The sequence below is a fragment of the Salvelinus alpinus genome, chromosome 12 (genome assembly GCF_045679555.1).
Source record: "Salvelinus alpinus chromosome 12, SLU_Salpinus.1, whole genome shotgun sequence".
NCBI lineage: Eukaryota > Metazoa > Chordata > Actinopteri > Salmoniformes > Salmonidae > Salvelinus > Salvelinus alpinus.
The window spans coordinates 23,189,544-23,211,028 of NC_092097.1; the positions used below are offsets into that span (position 1 = coordinate 23,189,544).

Sequence of the window (21,485 nt, forward strand, 5' to 3'; positions counted from 1 at the left end):
GAATGATCAAGGAATAGTTAACTACATCATCTCCACCCCTCAACCATTATTCTACAAGAGCACAGACACAAGGGACAACAGACACACCGGTCTCTACATTGCAGATGAGCTCAAGGCAGTCATCAATGACGGACCACAGAAGATATTTGCACTGGTGACAGACAATGCAGCAAACTTGAAGGCTGCTTGGTCTAAGGTAGAGGAGTCCTACCCTCACATCACACCCATTGACTGTGCTGATCATGCATTGAATATGCTCCTCAAGGACATCATGGCACTGAAAACAATGGATACACTCTAAAAGAGAGCCGAGGAAATGGTTAGGTATATGAAGGATCATCAAGTTATAGCAGCAATCTACCTCACCAAGCAAAGTGAGAAGAATAAGAACACCACGTTGAAGCTGCCCAGCAACACCCGTTGGAGTGGTGTTGTCATCAAGTTTGACAGTCTCCTAGAGGGGAAAGAGTCTCTCCAAGAAATGGCCATATCACAGATATGGCCAGCCCCATCAAGAGGATCCTCCCGGATGATCTATTTTGGGAGAGAGTGGTAAGCAGCCTGAAACCTATAGCAGTAGCCATTGCACGGATTGAGGGAGACAATACTATCCTGTCTAATGTTCAGACTCTGCTTTCAGATGTAAGAGAAGAAATCCATACTGCCCTGTTCACTTCACTTCACTGTTGCTCCAAGCAGAGGAAACTGCAGTTCTGAAATACATCAAAAAGCGTGAAGACTTCTGCCTGAAGCCCATACACGCCGCAGCGTACATGTTGGACCCCAAGTATGCTGGCAAGAGCATCCTGTCTGGTGTAGAGATCAACAAGGCCTATGGTGTCATCACTACCGTGTCTCGCCACATTGGCCTAGATGAGAGCAAGGTTCTTGGCAGTCTGGCGAATTACACTTCCAAGCAAGGGCTTTGGGATGGAGATGCAATATGGCAGTCGTGCCAACATATCTCATCAGCCACCTGGTGGAAGGGACTTTGTGGATCTGAGGCTCTTTCCCCTGTTGCCTCCATCATCCTCCAAATTCCACCAACATCAGCCGCCTCAGAGCGCAACTGGTCATTGTTTGGGAACACACACCAACGCACACAACAGGCTGAGCAATACAAGGGTTGAAAAATTGGTGGCCATCCAGGCAAATTTGAGGCTTTTTAAGCCTGACAACAAGCCATCCTCAACAAGGTTGGAAAGTGACAGTAAAGATGAGGCCTCAGTCTGATGTTCAAGAGGTGGACATTGAGGAGGTCCAGAGAGAAGACATGGAAGCCTGAGAGGAAGACAACCAAAGCTTTAGTGTCTAGACTATCATTTTACAGATGTATGTTGAAAACGTTTTTGGGAGACGCGATGGATCATTCAATATTCCCTTTTGTTGTTCAGTGAAATCATCCCATGTGAAGAGTCAACTCAATTAAAGTTCAATTCGTAACTACATTTTTTTTTTTTTCTATTGGAAGGATTTAATCATTTGCAATTATGTCTACTTATGATAAACCTTTTACCTTATGTTTCTGTCTTCATATGATATGGTAAATATAGCCAATGCAAAAAATCTCTACATTTAAAATGGTATTAATATTAATTTGCATATATTTCTGTTAATTCCCATATATTCCCACCTCTGATTATTCCCCAAAATGTGCAACCCTAATCATGACATCAGTGATCTACATGTCAATGCTCTAGAAAAATTCTAAAGATTTTTCCCAGTCGGAAGTCTGAGATTTCCCAGTTCCCGCGGCTTAATTTCATACATGCGCATTATTATCAACAGTCCCTCTCCTCGATTATCTTTGACCACAGGAGTTGAGCAAATCTAACAGGGAAAAGACCAAGCTCTTATGTACCGTATGTCCTCTGCTCCATTGGACCTCAGCGCTGCAACCTGGTTTTAGAGCATTTCGTATTATTCTGTACGTAAATCCAAGACACTACATTTAGTATGATTTGTTATGTTTTGTATGGTATGTATTAATTTGTGGATGATCATCAAACATCGTATGATATGTTACGATTTTCTGTCTAACGTTAGCTAGGCTAGGGGTTAGGGTTGAAGCAAATTTATGCTTGACCATGCAGCAGCTTTTAGGGGTTAGGGTCAAGTTTAGGGAAAGGGTTAGCTTAAAGGGTTAAGGTTAGAGGTATGGGAAGGGTTAGTTAACATGCCAAGTAGATACAAAGTAGCAAAAAAGTAAAAAGTAGTTGAAAAGTTTCTAATTCCCTAAAATGCTCAAGTTAACCATGATGAGATTCGAACTCGCAATGTTCCCTCTAATTTGTTTTGTCACGGAGTAAATTTCAGGTCTGCTGAGCACCAAATTGAACGTTGTGAAAATTCTGTGCAACTTCTGGCGAGCGATTGCTGTGAACATCTTAGGCTGTACTGAGCTTTAAGGTACAGTTATAACAGTGACCAAGAACGCTACCGTGGCTATTTGATCATAATGTAGGCCTACCATCAAAAACAATAAAGAAAATGCATCCCATAACATTTTAACATGGAAATAGCTGTTCTATCATTCAGCCTACAGTAGCAGCCAATGTGTGGTGTTCAATGTAGGTCTAAATTCCATGAGACTTTTGAAAAAAAACAACATGCAAGGCTTGACATGAACCTGTTTATCCACTTGTCCTTCAGACAAGGAGGTGACTGAAAATGTGTTGTTTGATGCAAGAAACCACTTAACAAAATAAAATGCATCATTACTCCCATACTACTACTTAGCTTATTCAAACCCGTCTCAAAATACAACACTGTCCCTTTAAGACAAAGAAAAGCTCTTTACCTGACTCGCTTTTCAAAGACGTCTATAATTGCACACGTATTGTGCTCTTGTAGGAAGCAATCACTCCCCCATTGCTGACTACAAATTATCCATAACTGTTAAAAATTCACTAACTAGCAAAGGATATGAACAAATGTGCATACATCGCTATAAATAGCTATCGCTTTGATCACAAAACAAGTGCATCACCTCATGACCGCTCATGCTGTAAAAACAGTCCAGTTCAAAATAAATGGCACCGATCCTACTGCAGCACTGACTGGTTATGGCTTACCGGTCTGCATAGAGTACGGATCTAAGTCTTGCCTGTCAATGCAATAGAATCCTACTCCAATGCCTTCTGCATACAACAAAATCTCTTGCATAGTGTGTTTTGTTACGTTGCATTTAAAGTAGCTAATATTGTGTTGATTCGATCACAATTCCCACAGTAAAGGAACGACAATAGTGTAAACTAATGGAACAAACTCTAGAAAGTTGAGTGAAGTTCAATCTCGTGCTTCTCTGCGTGGCTGAAGTTTCTTCTGCGCGGTAGTCCCTGGGGAACTGCTTGCACGTGCGTAGCTTAGAGGGAACATTGGTTGCTAAACGTTCCTGTTATATGGCCACCCATCCACCCACCCTACTTTCGCTTGAGTAACCATCGGTCTTATGTAACCAAATTTTGGGTGTCCCGGTTGTACATGTACTATGTTGCGTCTAGTCTGACGCCAGGCTGAGGGTACTGACAGTGTTCCAACGTTTATGTATACCACCTACCTTTGCAGTATGGTCGAATGACCGTACTTTCGCTACTTTGTGTTGAACAGTGGAGTAATAGGCGAGTTTCGTCAGAGATCCACCTGTGAGAAAAAAACGTTGTTCTTGAGATAATTGATCGTAGTAGCTACCTAGTTAGCATGGAATAACATGTCAGACACTGTTGACAGCTCAGCCACTTTTGCTCAGTGGTAAAAATTAGCTAACTTAACTAGCTAGACAGTTGAGAAAACTACAGCTAAGTTGGCCCATAAAAATGTTAATTGCCACTAGATAACATGTATGTCTGTAGCAGGCTTGTGGCGCTAAAGTAACTTCGCAGCAACAGGTACTTAATTTAGTTAATATAAACACTGCAGTGTTAGCTAGCCAGACAGAACGACAACGCGTCGCTGCTTGCTAACCTCTCGTGAATGCCTGGCTGTGTGTGTAGTCAAAGTAAGAAGCCAACTGAATATATTCAAGTAGTGCTAGAAAAATGCAACTTAGTGTATAACGTTACCTATGTCTATTGCGAACCTCTTTGCATTTTCCAAATTCCTGAAGATCTCGTCGGGTGGAAGAGTTATGCTTTTATCCATGCTGTGACTACTGTCCACTCTTTCACATCCCGCCGCCATCTTGGAAGTAGACATTGGGCGGATTCGATTATGCTGAGCAGCAGGGCACTGACTATAGCCTGTGACGAGAACGGGCAGGATGAGCGCCTATCTCAATCGAATGCTATTCTGCGCCGCTCGTAGCCTGGCTGATATGACCCACTTGACTACAGCTCGGTCATGTTGTTAACAAGGCAGCATGGTGCATCGTCCATGGCCCGGCTCCACCAGGCGGCAAAATGGTTCTTAGACCCCTCAGTTGAAAAGTTTTAGTTTTATGTCCCTATTTAAAAATAGCAAAAAAGTTAAAATGGTTGAGTGACAGGGTGACGCAAAATCCGAATATCCGCTGTGATGCGTCAGCACAATAGATAGTGCTCCGTCCAGAAACGTACATCTCTTTACCATAAAACATGTTTGATTTTTCAAACTAGTTTTCATTGGGAAGGTAGATAAAGCGTTTATATTAAAAAAAAATCACGTTTGCATGTTAAAAAATAGAATCCCACTCATTACTCCACTAGGACACCTGGCTCACTCCCGGGATTTAGCCAGCTTCCAAAACGAATGCATTCAACTTTCACAGTCCCTAACCGGGCGCCGGGCCCAGATTAATCAAATCGCCTCATTGGTCGTGTTCCTCTGCTCAGACGTTGCATGCATCAACCAATGGGCACATTACTCTGCCCAGGCGTTTGCTGACGCATACCAGATCATACAACGCCTAGATAGGCATTTTAAGTATTAGCTAACCACATAATATGTTATAGCAATTTGTCAGTCGATGACACAGTTGCCTATCCTGCGTATAGCGGGACGCAACGTTTTGGAACATTCAGATGCCTGTAGAATAAGTGTAGAATAAGTGTAGAATAAGGAATCACATTGGCTCTATCCATGGCATTTCTATCTGCAACATTCAATAACGTTTGGCAACTGAACATGGCCCTGAACTTCTGTGATATTTGCTTTAGGAAATCTCTGGTCTTCTGTGATATTTTCTGTAGGCCTACACATGGTGAACACTTGTGAAACTATTTGGTACACATTTGATGAGCAACAAAAATCATTATTATATCATCGTAAACCTTCAGCACACAGTGGTGTACAGTAAGTAAGTACAAATACTTTTAATTACTATTTTTGGGATATCTGTACTTTACTATTTTATATTTTGACAACTTTTATTTTGACATAAATTCCTAAAGAAAATATGTACTTTTTACTCCCATACATTTTCACTGACACCCAAAAACTTGTTATATTTCGAATGCTCAGATAGGACAGCAGTATGGTGCAATCCATTCACGTATTAATATAACGCTTTGTCATCCCTACTGCGTCTGATCTGGCAGACTTACTAAACACAAATACTGCATTTGTAAATTATGTCTGAGTATTGGAGTGTGCCCTATCGGTCTGTAAATACTTTTTTTTTTTAAGAATCGTGCAGATAATATTTGCTTAATATAAGGAATTTGCATTTACTTTGACTTTTTACATGTACTCTAGTATGACAATTAAATACTTTTTCCCACCACTGTAATTTGTAATCATTTCACTTTTAGGCCTAAGCCTACACATTATTGAACTGAAATATAGGCTGTCATAGTAAAGATGAGAAAATGTAACTAAGTAAAGAACAAGAAAAAGTATTTAATTTGAATTTATAAAAAATTGACTCAATGAGACACATTGTGCAAAGTGATTAAACATCACAAACAGAACATGGAAAAATCTCCAAGTCTTACTCTGACAGAGTATGGGCTGCCAGGCAATAGTATGGGGGATATAGGCTACATTTACTGTCTTTAAAAAAGACACTGGATTGTTGAAAATCAACAAGAGTTTGGAGACAGTTTTCATCAATCTGCAATAGGCACATTCGGGTAATGTTTTATCATGTTTTATCATATCACAAAACATCATAAAATAAAATTGACAAGTTTGTTCTTAAATCAGAGTATTGCTTATCACAGAGTGATGATTACAGGTATAATACCCAGCTTGGGTAAATAATCATCATGGAGGAACAGTGATGCTGTAGCTTAGGTCCATCATTATCAAATAGATAACTAATACATGTTTCACATAAGATGCTCAATACAATGTAAATAAAACTATATCAGTACACAAATGTAGTGGAAACAATTGCTTATTCTCTAAGATTTGACCTTAAAACAGATCATTAGACAATCCCCAAAAGTTTGCATAAAAGTCCTCATAGAGGACTTTTAAAGTTGATGTTGCTCATGAATCACCATTCAACATAATCAACACACTTTAGAAAAAATAAAGGTTATTCATTATATAATACCATCACACTACAAAAATTTAGTTTTCATAGTATGGATCATTTTCTGAGAAAAACTTATTCAGTAAAACTGAAATGAACAGTCTCAATCAGAGCAAGACTTTTAGAAACTCCTGCATGAGTAGAAGATAAAGAAGATCTCTTCCTATTCTCATTCATGTCCATGACAATGATACCATTATTCTTAGACCAACGTGATCCATAGGTTTTCTCTGCTGACTGGACTCTTCTCTTTGCTGTTGCCTGAGGCAGGTCACTCTCACTTCTGTTCTTATCACAGGATGGCTGCAGGCTCTGGAAGTGGCTCAGCAGTCTTCTCTGGAATGTGTCTTCACCTCATCCTTGGACAAGAAGTGCAAAATCTCTTGGAGACATCTGGAGTAACCCTGATTGACAGGTGCTGAGCATGAGGAGGAACTCACTCGCTGGATGTGTTGCCGTCCTCTCAGGAAGCAAACTAATTTCCAGGATGTCTGCTTTCTCCAGCTTGAAGTTGTGCTGCTGATTGAGGATCTCTGGACCCAGGAGAGACTTGAGCTTCTCAATGCTGCTGTTGATACTATCTCTGCGTAACTTCTCCACCACTGGCTTTCTTAGTTGTGAGAAGAGGAGGAGTGTCATTAAAAGTGTTGTTCTGGAATATGGTATTATTGAAGCAAATAATAAATCTAATCAAACTGAATAATGGTCCTTGAATTTGAATCTTCAATTGACCTTTTTGGTCAGTCAGGTGCTCCTTATAGTAGATCATTGCTGAAGTGATTGTAGGCCCCATGGCTGGATCCCTGTGCTGTGGAGGTCTCTGTGTAGAGTTATTTCTACTGGCTTCATCTCTCCTATATATAGTCCCAAATCTACATATGAAAGTGTGTGTCTTGGGCTTGTTGGAGTTTCTCACAGTCTGTAGCCAATGGGTGAGCTTGGGAGGACAATAAGGAATGTGGAGCTGCCACATGCTCAGTGTTCATATTGCTGGGGGACAATGGTCACGTCTCAGGGGAACAGGTGGAGGGGTGGTGGGTGATGGAGTGACTCTCAGAGCGCTGTGTGAATCAGGGAAAGTGGTGCCCCCCAGATCTGCTGCTAAATGTTGGGATCAAAGACACAGGCATTGATCCCACAACTTACATATGTGTGAGATGATACATACCTTTAAAACACTGGTAGGCTACTCATAATGTTGTAACTTTTACTGAAAGCTGTTTGAGACAGTGACAGTACTGATCAGATTGGAGTCCTTTCACACTTGTCCATCTGTATCAGACGACCTTCCAGGTAATGTGACTCCATCAGAGTGCTGCAGCTCTGAGGTGATGATGACCTGTCTGTCTGTCTACAGGCGCAGGTTTCCCAGAAGCCCCAGGCAGCACACTTCCCTTCTCTGCGTTTCACAGCACAGCTGGCTCCCTGCACAAAGCTGAGTGTGCCCCAGTCACACGCCCTCTTCTCTCTGGAGCTGGGAGCCACAGAGACACACGGCTTCCCACACTTCTGCATGCAGTCTGCTGAGCCCTGACACACAATATAAGTGTGTCTGCTATCACAAAGACCCACTGCATGGCAGGAGGGGTTTGAATAGATGTTGTTGGGGTTCCCAATACATTCCAAATGCATTCCTCATGCTCTTTCAGCCATCAATTAATATTCTCAATAGTTTCTTTATATTTAAATTCTGAGATGGCTCTCTTAATTTATCCTTTGAAAGCGAACATGTGAAACGCTTTATTTAAAAAATACTTTCATTATTTTTTAATTAAAAATAAATAAATAATTTCACCTTTATTTAACCAGGTAGGCTAGTTGAGAACAAGTTCTCATTTGCAACTGCGACCTGGCCAAGATAAAGCATAGCAATTCGACACATACAACAACACAGAGTTACACATGGAATAAACAAAACATACAGTCAATAATACAGTAGAACAAAGGGAAACAAAAAGTCTATATACAGTGAGTGCAAATGAGGTAAGATAAGGGAGTTAAGGCAATAAAATAGGCCATGGTGGTGAATTAATTACAATATAGCAATTAAACACTGGAATGGTAGATGTGCAGAAGATTAATGTGCAAGTAGAGATACTGGGGTGCAAAGGAGCAATATAAATAATAAAATAAATACAGTATGGGGATGAGGTAGGTAGATAGATGGGCTGTTTACAGATGGGCTATGTACAGGTGCAGTGATCTGTGAGCTGCTCTGACAGCTGGTGCTTAAAGCTAGTGAGGGAGATATGAGTCTCCAGCTTCAGAGATTTTTGCAGTTCGTTCCAGTCATTGGCAGCAGAGAACTGGAAGGAAAGACGACCAAAGGAGGAATTGGATTTGGGGGTGACCAGTGAGATATACCTCCTGGAGCGCGTGCTACGAGTGGGTGCTGCTATGGTGACCAGTGAGCTGCGATAAGGCGGGGCTTTACCTAGCAGAGACGTGTAGATAACCTGTAGCCAGTGGGTTTGGCGACGAGAATGAAGCGAAGCATTGATTTGTGAACATTTCTTGTGACTGTTTCATAGTTACATTCCAAATTCTATGATGAAAATTAGTCGGCTGGCTAATACGTGCACTTCTACAGTAATGTTGATTAAGTGCAATGTCCCTCTAAAACTAAAATGCAATTAAGTAAAGTAAACATTTCCACTGTCTTCCATTGTTTCTCATTAGTCGTAAATGAGATTGACACCACTTTTTTGATGCAGTGGTGAATGTGACGAATGTTCCAACAACTCATGTGACAATATTTACCTCTAGTCAAAATGTTTGTGTTTGTCTATTTCCTCATTGAGAAATATTGTACTCATGAGCTTTAATCCCAAGGGCATGTTGGAAACGGCTTGTGTAGAGATTCATTAGCATTAAACAATGCACACTTCTATTGTTTATTTGAAGCTATCGCAATGGGCAGTGTGGGAAAGCTCTAGAGAGCAGAGACAGTTCATGGTCATTCATCAGTCCCACCAGCACCTGTGAGTCTCAGTGGGGGAATAGGCACACTTCAGGAAGTGAATGAGCAACAATTTACAAGCCTGAAAACTGAGGTTATGTTTTGTACATAATAGTATTACCTTATAAATCAGTATATTTATTTATATCAGTATAAAATGTATATGTTCTGAATCATCTGAACAGCTAAACAACATGGCAGTTATAATAGTGGAAATAAGTTATTGAATTAGACTAATTAGGCTATATGAGCAGGTATTTGAACCCATTCAAAGTGCTTCACATTGGATGGAATTTTTACAATGTCAGGACAGTAATAATTATCTAAAATGCAAAAACCTAAAATTATTAGGAATTTTATTGAAAAGTATTTGAGTCAATTGTAAATTGTGATGATGAGCGTGTGCTCTGTCAGTGTCATTGGTCCCAAGATCCGGGGGTCACCATTTTCCCAGAGTCACACAGCGCTCTGTGAGTTACTCTCCATCACCCCTCCATCTGTTCCCCTGAGACGTGACCATTGTCCCCCAGCAATAAGAATACTGAGCATGTGGCAGCTCCACATTCCTTATTGTCTTCCCAAGCTCACCCATTGGCTACAGACTGTGAGAAACTCCAACAAGCACAAGACACACACTTTCATATGCAGATTTGGGACTATATATAGGAGAGATGAAGCCAGTAGAAATCAGATTCACTTTCTACACAGAGCCTTCTACAGCACAGAGATCCAGCACAGAGATCCAGCCATGGCACCTACAATCACTTCAGCCATGATCTACTCTAAGGAGCACCTGACTCTGACCAACAAGGTAAATTGAAGATTCAAATTCAAGGACATTTATTTACTTTGGTGGATGGATTATTTGTTTCAATAATGCCATATATCAGAATAAGGTTATTAATGACTCTCCTCTTCTCTTCTTGCAGCTAAGAAAGCCAGTGGTGGAAAAGTTATTCAGAGATCATAGACTTCAAGATGGAGAAATCAGGCATCCTGGAGCTGACAGTTTGCTTCCTGATAGACAACAACAGTACCAGCCAGTGAGGTACTCCTCATGCTAAGCACCTGTCAATCAGGGTTACTCCAGGAGTGTCCAAGAGATTGTGCACTTCCTGTCCAAGGATGAGGTGAAGACACATCCCAGAGAAGACTGCTGAGCCACTTCCAGATACTTCAGCCATCCTCTGATAAGAACAGAAGGGAGAGTGACCTGTCTCAGCTGAGTCCCCCACCCCAGCACAGCATAAGCAAAGAGCAGAGTCCAGTCAACAGTGCCCTCTGGAGGCCCTGGTAGAGTCCTACAGACCGGAGCTCCACTCTGAGACAAACATAATGGACCACGTTGGTCTTACATTAATGTTGTGGACAGTAATGACAATGTAAAGAGACATAATCTTCTGCTTAAGCAGGACATTTAAAAGTTATGTTTTGATTGTGTTTATAGTTTTTTCATGAATATGTGAAAAAGCCTTCCCAATGGAAGTTCATATTGATATGACCTTTTTTATTTTCCTCTGTGAGGAAATATCATCACTTTTCCTTTTCATGTAACATGAGTATCATGTTAAGTTATTCTTACTATTTAAGACGAAATTCCTCAATCTGCTAAAGATAGTTTATAATCTGCATTGTTCAGAAAATGCAAAACAACTACAAAGGAACAATTAATTTCATAATATTTTTGATGTTTTTGAGTGAATTTATCTTCTTTGAAGATTTGTATTGAATTATTATTCATCATTGACCCATTATAGTCTATTTATTACCCACATTGGGTGAGAAAGCGCACAAAGAATGTTTAAATTCTTGAATTATGCAACACTATCCTTCTGTGAAGGAATTTCAGATAATATTTTCTTGTTTATGACTTACAAATCTTTAATTGATTTGCTTGATATTCAAGCCAGTTTTTTTGTGATGCACTACCAATGTTACAGCACTGAAATGCTCACATCATATTGACATATGTATCTGTAAGAAATGCATTTGTTTGCAGTTGCTTCTATGGAGATTTTATATGATGTGTCTTGAAGATGTTTTCAAGAAATTGTAGGAATGTTTAATCACAAAATTAAGGAAAACTATTCTATATGAAAAATAAAAGAAATCATTAAATGTATCTGATGGTTTGTGTGTTTTTTTTCAAAATCCTATATTTTGCGTTAGAGTCCAAGTACTGATCATTTGACATCCTAAAATCTTAGATCCAAGGAAAGAAAGATGCAATGGCTTATGAACGTCATCAATAAATATATGATTATCCAGTAGTTACAGTACCTTCAGAAAGTATTCATACCCCTTGACTTTTTCTACATTTTGTTGTGTTAAAGACTGAATTCAAAATTGATTAAATATATTTTTTTTTTCAACCATCTACACACAATACCCTATAATGACAAAGGGAATACATGTTTTTAGAAATGTTCAAAAAAATTTTTTTAAATTAAATAAATAAATATCTCTTTTTTTTTTTACATAAGTATTCACACCCCTGAGTCAATACATGTTAGAATCACCTTTGTCAGCGATTTCAGATGTGAGTCTTTCTGGGTAAGTCTCTAAGAGCTTTGCACACCTGAATTGTACTATATTTGCACATTATTATTCTTAAACTTCTTCCAGCTCTGTGAAGTTGGTTGTTGATCATTGCTAGACAGCCATAGATTTTCAAGACGATTTAAGTCAAACTGTAACCAAGCCACTCAGAAACATTCAATGTCATCTTGGTAAGCATCTCCAGTGTATATTTGGACTTGTGTTTAAGGTTATTGTCCTGCTGAAAGGTGAATTTTTCTCCTAGTGTCTGTTGGAAAGGAGACTGAACCAGGTTTTCCTCTAGAATTTTGCCTGTACTTAGCTCTATTCCGTTTCTTTTTATCCCCAAAAACACTCCCTAGTCGTTGCCGATGACAAGCATACCCATAACATGATGAAGCCAACACCATGCTTTAAAATATGAAGATGTGATGTGTTGTGTTTGCCCCCAAACATAATGCTTTGTATTCAGGACATCAAGATAATTTCTTTGCTGCATTATTTGCAATTTTACATTAGTGCCTTATTGCTAACAGGATGCATGTTTTGAAATACTTGAATTCTATACAGGCTTCTTTCTTTTCACTCTGTCATTTTGGTTAGTATTGTTGAGTAACTACAATGTTATTGATCCATCCTCAGTTTTCTACTATCACAGTCATTAAACTCTGTAACTGTTTTAAAGTCACCATTGCCTCATGATGAAATCTCTGTGCGGTTTCTCTGACACCTGAGTTATGAAGGACGCCTGTATCTTTGTAGTGACTGGGTGTATTGATACACCATCCAAAGTGTAATTAATAACTTCACCATGCTCAAAGGGATATTCAATGTATTTTTTTAACCCATCTACCAATAGGTTCCCTTCTTTGCGAGGCATTGGGAAAACGTTCCTGGTCTTTGTGGATGAATATGTGTTTGAAATTAACTGCTCGACTAGGAAACCTTACCGATAATTGTATATGTGGGGTACAGAGATGAGGTAGTCTTTCAAAAATCACATTAAACACTAGTATTGCACAAAGTGAGTCCATGCAACTTAAGATGTGACTTGTTAAGCACATTTTTACTCCTGAATTTATTTGTTACGGCTTGCCATAACAAATGTGTCGAATACTTATTGAATCAAGACATTTCAGCTTTTTATTTTTTATTAATTAGTCAACATTTCTAAAAACATAATTAAACTTTGACATTATGGGGTATTGTGTGTAGGCCAGTGACACAAATCTCAGGCTGTAACACAGCAACATTTGGAACAAGTCAAGGGGTGTGAATACTGAAGGCACTGTATGTAATATTCTGTGTTAATTAATTTAGTTGAGGGTTTAGAGGTATGAGATATGTATCACTAGCAAACCTAGGCTCCAACTTCAAATATATGTGTATTTGATTATTTGTTATTTAAATACGTACTTTCTGTGTATTTGAGTATTTTCAAATAATGTGGCCGAAATCACCTACTACTGGAAGTATTAAAAGTATTTTCAAATAATAGCTTACTAATACATGATTTGACCTGGGGCCTCCCGGGTGGCGCAGTGGTCTAGGGCACTGCATCGCAGTGCTAGCTGCGCCACCAGAGTCTCTGGGTTCGCGCCCAGGCTGGGCTGGGTTCGCGCCCAGGCTCTGTCGCAGCCGGCCGCAACCGGGAGGTCCGTGGGGCGACGCACAATTGGCATATTTGGCCTGGGTTAGGGAGGGTTTGGCCGGTAGGGATATCCTTGTCTCAGTATGTAAAATGTAATAAAATGTAAGTCGCTCTGGATAAGAGCGTCTGCTAAATGACTAAAATGTAAATGTAATGATTTCAAATATTTTTAGGACCTGGGGTCAAATGCATGTATGTATTTAATTGTATTTGAATATACTCTGTATTTGAGTATATTCAAATACAGTGCCTTTGAAAAGTATTCAGACTAGAGGTTGACCGATTATGATTTTTCAAACGCCGATACCGATTATTGGAGGACCAAAAAAGCCGATACCGATTAATCGGCTTTTATAATAAAAATAAAAATGTATTTGTATGTATTTGTAATAATGACAATTACAACAATACTGAATGAACACTTATTTTAACTTAATATAATACATCAATAAAATCAATTTAGCCTCAAATAAATAATGAAACATGTTCAATTTGGTTTAAATAATGCAAAAACAAAGTGGTGGAGGAGAAAGTAAAAGTGCAATATGTGCCATGTAAGATGGCTAACGTTTAAGTTCCTTGCTCAGAACATGAGAACATATGAACGCTGGTGGTTCCTTTTAACTTCTTATGGCTGCAGGGGCAGTATTGAGTAGCTTGGATGAAAGGTGTACAGAGGTGCCCATAGTAAACTGCCTGCTCCTCAGTCCCAGTTGCTAATATATGCATATTATTCGATTATTCCAATATTCGTATTGGATAGAAAACACTCTGAAGTTTCTAAAACTGTTTGAATTATGTCTGTGAGTATAACAAAACTCATATGGGAGGCAAAAACCTGAGAAGTTCCACTTCCTGTTTGAATTGTTTCTGAGGTGGCAGATTTTCAACCAAGCTCTCATTGAAATTACAACGAGATATTGATGAGTTTTCACTTCCTACGGCTTTCACTAGATGTCAACAGTCAATAGAACTTTGTCTGATGACTCTAATGTGAAGGGGGGCCGAAGGAGACAGGAATTAGTCATCACTGCCATGAGGTGACCACGCATTGAACACGCGCCTTCACATGAGGAGGACCTCCGTTCCACCGCTCTTCTGAAGTCAATCTAATTCTCCGGTTGGAACGTTAATCAAGATGTATGTTAACAACATTCTAAAGATTGATTCAGTACATCGTTTGACATGTTTCTACTGACTGTTACGGAACTTTTGGACATTTCGTCACGTTATAGTGGATGCGCTTTGTGACTTTGGAATTGTTTACCGCTAACGCGCTAACCAAAGTAGCTAATTGAAAATAAATAACGGACATTATCGAACAAATCAAGCATTTATTGTGGACCTGGGATTCCTAGGACTGCATTCTGATGAAGTTCATTAAAGGTAAGGAAACATTTATCATGTATTTTCTGGTTTCTGTTGACCCCAACATGGCGACTAATTTGGCTATTGTTCTGAGCTCCGTCTCAGATTATTGCATGATTTGCTTTTTCCGTAAAGTTTTTTTGAAATCTGACACAGCGGTTGCATTAAGGAGAGATATGTCTATAATTCCATGTGTATAACTTGTATTATCATCTACATTTATGATGAGTATTTCTGTTGAAACGATGTGGCTCTCTGCAAAATCACTTGATGTTTTTGGAACTAGTGAATGTAACGCGCCAATGTAAACTCAGATTTTTTGTTATAAATATGAACTTTATCAAACAAAACATGCATGTATTGTGTAACATGAAGTCCTATGAGTGTCATCTGATGAAGATAATCAAAGGTTAGTGATTCATTTTATCTCTATTTCTGCTTTTTGTGAAAGCTATCTTTCGCTGGAAAAATGGCTGTGCTTATTGTGGTTTGGTGGTGACCTAACATAATCGTTTGTAGTGCTTTCGCTGAAAAGCATATTTGAAATCGGACACTTTGGTGGGATTAACAACAAGATTACCTTTAAAATGATATAAAACACATGTATGTTTTTTTGATTTTGAGATTTCTGTTGTTTGAATTTGGCGCCCTGCACTTTCACTGGCTGCTGTCATATCGATCCCGGTAGCGGGATGCAGCCATAAGTTAACATGAGTCTTCAATATTCCCAGGTAAGAAGTTTTAGGTTGTAGTTATTATAGGAATTATAGGACTATTTCCCTCTATACCATTTGTATTTCATTAACCTTTGACTATTTGATGTTCTTATAGGCACTTTAGTATTGCCAGTGTAACAGTATAGCTTCCGTCCCTCTCCTCGCTCCTCCCTGGGCTCGAACCAGGAACACAACGACAACAGCCACCCTCGAAGCAGCGTTACCCATGCAGAGCAAGGGGAACAACCACTCCAAGGCTCAGAGCGAGTGACGTTTGAAACACTATTAGCGCGCCATTTCACTTCGGTTACACCAGCCTTATCTCGGGAGTTGATAGGCTTGAAGTCATAAACAGCGCAATGCTTGACGCACAACGAAGAGCTGCTGGCAAAACGCACGAAAGTGCTGTTCAATGAATGTTTACGCGCCTGCTTCTGCCTACCACCGCTCAGTCAGATACTTAGATACTTGTATGCTTGTATGCTCAGTCAGATTATATGCAACGCAGGACACGTTAGATAATATCTAGTAATATCATCAACCATGTGTAGTTAACTAGTGATTATGATTGATTGTTTTTATAAGATAAGTTTAATGCTAGCTAGCAACTTACCTTGCTTCTGCCTACCACCGCTCAGTCAGATACTTAGATACTTGTATGCTTGTATGCTCAGTCAGATTATATGCAACGCAGGACACGTTAGATAATATCTAGTAATATCATCAACCATGTGTAGTTAACTAGTGATTATGATTGATTGTTTTTATAAGATAAGTTTAATGCTAGCTAGCAACTTACCTTGGCTTACTGCATTCGCGTAACAGGCAGTCAGTCTCCTTGTGGAGTGCAGGTCGTTATTGCGTTGGACTAGTTAACTGTAAAGTTGCAAGATTGATCCCCCCCGAGCTGACAAGGTGAAAATCTGTCATTCTGCCCCTGAACGAGGCAGTTAACCCACCGTTCCTAGTCCGTAATTGAAAATAAGAATGTGTTCTTAACTGACTTTCCTAGTTAAATAAAGATTAAATAAAGGTGTAAAAAATAAATACAATTTTTTTTTTTTTAATCTGCAAAATCGGTGTCCAAAAATACCGATATCCGATTGTTATGAAAACTTGAAATCGGCCCTAATTAATCGGCCATTCCGATTAATCGGTCGACCTCTAATTCATTTTGTTAGGTTACAGCCTTATTCTAAAATGTATTAAATTGTTTTTTTCTGGTTTGTAGCCATTTTTGCTCATTTATAAAAAGTTTAAAACTGAAATATCACTTTTACATAAGTATTCAGACCCTTAAAAACTAGAAAAGTGTGCTGTCTGGTTTGATTATGTCACGGATCCCCCCGGTACTGCTGCTCATTCCGTTCACCAGCTCCAGAGGTCTACATCACCGGCCTTCTAGGCTGGATCATTACCACATTACCACCAACCCCGGACTGTCTTGTCTCATTACGCACACCTGGTTCCTATTCCCCCTGATTAGTATGTGTATTATTGTGCCCTCTGTTCCCCATTGTCCTTGTCGATTATTGTTCCATGTCTGTTGGTCTTGTTAAGTACCTGTGCTCTGTGGTATCGGCTTTTGTACTACGTTTACTGTACATTGTATTACGGTTTACATACCGTGTTAGTGTGCACTTGTTATTACGGGTCTCGTCCTGTGTATTATTATTCCGGGTCTCGTCCCATGTATTTATTATAAGTTTACACCTCGCTCTTTTGTTTGGGTTACATCCCTGTGTTATGTATATACGTGTTTGTTTTGGGCTTCGTCCCCATGACGTACTCTATTTTGGTTAGGGATTTTTTATTTTATCCTGCGCCTGTCTCCTATCATTATACAACGTGGCAGATTAACGTACGGAATTTGAAATTATTCATACTTTTACTTTTGATACTTAAGTATATTTGAGCAATTACATTTACTTGTGATACTTAACTATATTTAAAACCAAATATTTTTAGACTTTTACGCAAGTAGTATTTAACTGGGGGACTTTCACATTAGTTATTTTCTATTAAAGTATCTTTATTTCTACTCAAGTATGACAATTGGATACTTTTCCCAACACTGTTTGCACGTTAGTCTTCGCAGAAGTGCTTACTTGTGCAATGTCATTACAAAAGGCAAATAAACAATTTTTACATTGGTAAAATGTATCTTTTCTGCATTGTTCCGTAGATTACAGGTGTTCTATATCTTGATTTAGCTAACATGGTAGATTTTCTAAGTGATTTATAAAAATAAAGCTTATTGATACCCTCATCATAGTCAGGTGGGCAGACAGAGTAAGTATCCTTCTTTGTCTGGGACTTGACTCAACTGCATAGCTAATGTGATGAGTAATAAGACACACTTCTGTTGTTCCATTGAAAGGAAAGCAGTCAATGGAGAGAGTGTGGGAAACCCAGGAAAACTCATTCGCAGAGCCTCTTTGAGACAATAGACTCAGACCCCTACACAGGGGGGGGGGGGGGGGGTCAAGGGATAGGGAGAGGAATTTTGATTGTTATATTTCAGAATCCTAGGCCTATGTTTAGTAAATGTTCACATAATTTCCCAAACCAAAAAAGTAAATAAAGTGTCTGGTGAAAATCTAATTTCATAGTCTTATTTTGAAATGTATTGTTACAGTCCTTATACTAATGCTAATGAAATAAGGCCAATAATAACTTGCTGTATGGTTAACCCTTCAGGATTTTTTATTAAACTTGTTGCTTCTTGTATAGGCTACCGAGACTATATCAATTATAGTCTCGGTAGCCTATATTTGTATTAAATATTTGTATTTACCATCATCTAAATTGACAAATATCTAAGAAACAAACTTAACCCCAGGGGCTTGATGGGAACTGCTTGTGTAGAGACAATGCCATTTAACAAGGCATACTAAATGGTGATTTGACTATTTGGTTCCGTATTTTTTTTTACACTATTCCTATCTTCCTGGAAGAAAATCTTATTATTTTATGTCATTTGTAAAAACATCAAATGTTTCCTTTAAAATATAGCTATTGTCTAGGACAAAGAGAATCAATATCAGCTTAAATACCATTTAGAAAACGGATTGAATTGCAGACATTGACTTGGACTAACTTGGATACACGGTCTGTACCTCTAAGAGTATGTGTTGAATCAGGCAGTGCAGGAGTTTCCCTCCAGAATCCAGATGGTCTGTGATGTCAGAATCTGTCTATCATACAACACAGATCCAATAGCCATCACTAAAGGTCCAATGAGCAGCTTTTGTAGTGCATTGATCACAGCACACAGGACTTAGTGTGGGAAACTCAGATCAGCTCTCTACTCACACTGACCACCAGGCTTAAGCCAGAGAACACATCTGCTACCTCTGGACTTCCAAAACTGGAATAATAGTAGTTATTAGTTATGAGAAATTATGAAATGATGAAGTCATTCCGATATCGATCTACATTTTGCTCATATTGCTATTTTCTCTGTCTTCTATAAGAATTCATCCCATTATGCTAATTACGCTACTTCATTATAATGAAAAAAACATTTAGCATGAATAAATATCAAACGTGTACAAACCTTTTACGGATAAAGCAAACACGCAAACAAGCTAAAATACTGAATTTGCACAGAATTTGCAGGAAGCCATTTTTCTATTCAGGATAACAAATAAAGAGGTCATATTCATAATGCAGTCACCAAATACAATATGGTAGGCTATGAATCTTCCAATAAAATGTATAAGAAAGCAGTGTAAGTTTTAATGCAGAAGGTATGTGTCAGTCCCGCATGTGTAAGTTTTGATGATGAGCGTGTGCACTGTCTGTGTCATTGATCCATTAGGCAGGAAATCTGGGGGTCACCACTTTCCCAGATTCACACAGCGCTCCGAGTCACTCTCCATCACCCCCCACCTGTTCCCCTGAGACGTGACCATTGTCCCCAGCATTAAGAACCCAAGCTCCCCCATTGGCTACAGACTGTGAGAAACTCCAACAAGCCCAAGACCCACACATTCATATGCAGATTTGGGACTATATATAGGAGAGATGAAGCATGTAGAGATCAGATTCACTTTCTACACAGAGACCTCTACAGCACAGAGATCCAGCACAGAGATCCAGCCATGGCACCTACAATCACTTCAGCCATGATCTACTCTAAGGAGCACCTGACTCTGACAAACAAGGTAAATTGAAATTACAACTTGCTTTATGATTTGGTTCTTGATAATAGTTGTCGTCTTTTTATCAGACCTCTGATATATTTTAGAGCAATGTTATAAATGACTCTCCTTATTTTTTTGCAGATTAGAAAGCCAGTCGTGGAGAAGTTACGCAGAGATCGTATCAACAGCAGCATTGAGCAGCTCAAGTCTCTCCTGGGTCCAGAGATCCTCAACCAGCAGTCTGACTCCAAGCTGGAGAAAGCAGACATCCTGGAGATGACAGTTTGCTTCCTGAGACGACAGCAACAGTACCAGCCAGTGAGTTCCTCCTCATGCTCAGCACCTGTCAATCAGGGTTACTCCAGATGTGTCCAAGAGATTGTACACTTCCTGTCCACAGATGAGTTGAAGACACCATCTCAGAGAAAACTGCTGAGCCACTTGCTGCTGGAATTTCAGAGCCTGCAACCATCCTCTGATAAGAACAGAAGGGAGAGTGACCTGCCTCAGCTGAGCTCTCCAGTCCAGCACAGCATCAGCAAAGAGAAGAGTCCAGTTAACAGCGCCCTCTGGAGGCCCTGGTAGTGTCCTACAGACTGGAGCTGCACTTTCAGACAAGCACAATGGACCATGTTGGTCTAAGAATAATGTTATGGATGTTAGACAGTAATGAGAATAGGAAGAGATCTTCTTCCTCGTCTGCTCAAGCAGGACATTTCCAACTCCACATTACTGACGATTTCATCCTCATTTTCTGCATTTGCAGGAGTTTATACTATAAGTTCTAGTTTTAATGAAAAGGACTTAACAATGTCAGTATTTTAATTATCCTCTCTTGATTACAAGAGCATCAATTGAATCTTCTGTTTTTATTTTCGTTTCACGAATAAGATTCTATTTCATTTTTATAAAGTGAATATATTTTGTATTTTTCCCTGTGGGGAAGTTTAAAAAAATAATAATTTAAGATATGGTGTTCACTGTCTTCCTAGTGGAAAGACTAGTGAAAAAAATGTAATTCTTATTTGTTCTGTTTTGATATTGATATTAAAACATGCAAACAGTATCATATGTCATAATTATAAAAAATGATATCTGCATTTAAGTCAGAATAAGTTAAAACAAATATGTAATGGTTTGTGTCACTATGTGAGTTTATCAGTATCACTCGCCTTCCGAGAAGTTATTGTCAAGCTTGAAAACATGTTTTCAAAATGAATGTAAATCTTCAAATCAAGTTGATGCGAATAAAAACAATCATCGAAAACAATTCTTATGTTTGTTTGATTAATTACACTCCATTGAAAGCCCCACCTGTTTTGAGCCCCACATTTTTGGCACGTCACATATCAATTTGCAAACAATGTAAAAAATAAAATAAAATAATCATTGAGTTAATAAAGCCGCATACACACATGGTCTCTTTTTTGCTACAGTATACATTTCTCCCTGGCATATTACATCATTTATGCTGCAGGATACAATACATTTTTGGACTCACCTTGTTGTGCTGTAATCACTTGAACAGGAAGGTGGCACGGCGGTCCCCGTTGGGAAAATTTGGGCATCAAACTTATTCATTAAATTCTGGCATTCTCTGAATTTATAGTGCTTTCATGACAAACGGGACCTCCGAAAAAAAACAAGGTAA

General features: G+C 39.0%; 2 protein-coding genes, 1 long non-coding RNA gene and 1 pseudogene across 4 annotated transcripts in view; 3 read left to right on the forward strand and 1 right to left on the reverse strand.

Moving 5' to 3' along the window:
* LOC139535702 (4'-phosphopantetheine phosphatase-like) overlaps nt 1-4,681 on the reverse strand; it is a 28,329-nt gene extending 23,648 nt beyond the window's left edge. Inside the window, exons 1-2 of one of the 2 annotated variants that reach the window (XM_071335406.1) lie at nt 4,062-4,681; nt 3,560-3,642 (exon numbers count right to left, since the gene is read on the reverse strand). In XM_071335406.1, the coding sequence (XP_071191507.1) occupies nt 3,560-3,642; nt 4,062-4,194 (216 nt within the window). In that variant the 5' untranslated portion in view covers nt 4,195-4,681. The remainder of the gene's footprint in view (nt 1-3,559; nt 3,643-4,061) is intronic. The other variant, XM_071335407.1, reaches the window with a different exon arrangement.
* A 244-nt stretch (nt 4,682-4,925) lies between these two features.
* On the forward strand, nt 4,926-7,154 carry LOC139535703 (uncharacterized). The gene is made up of 2 exons (XR_011667179.1): nt 4,926-5,272; nt 6,753-7,154. It is a non-coding gene; the product is annotated as an uncharacterized lncRNA (long non-coding RNA).
* A 2,950-nt stretch (nt 7,155-10,104) lies between these two features.
* On the forward strand, nt 10,105-10,837 carry LOC139535704 (transcription factor HES-5-like; annotated as a pseudogene).
* Nucleotides 10,838-19,736: 8,899 nt separating this feature from the next.
* Nucleotides 19,737-21,104, forward strand: LOC139535705 (transcription factor HES-5-like). Its single transcript, XM_071335409.1, has 2 exons — nt 19,737-19,855; nt 19,976-21,104. Exons 1-2 carry the CDS (start codon nt 19,793-19,795, stop codon nt 20,417-20,419), a joined length of 507 nt encoding a protein of 168 aa, XP_071191510.1. The 5' UTR covers nt 19,737-19,792; the 3' UTR covers nt 20,420-21,104.
* Nucleotides 21,105-21,485: the final 381 nt, after the last annotated feature.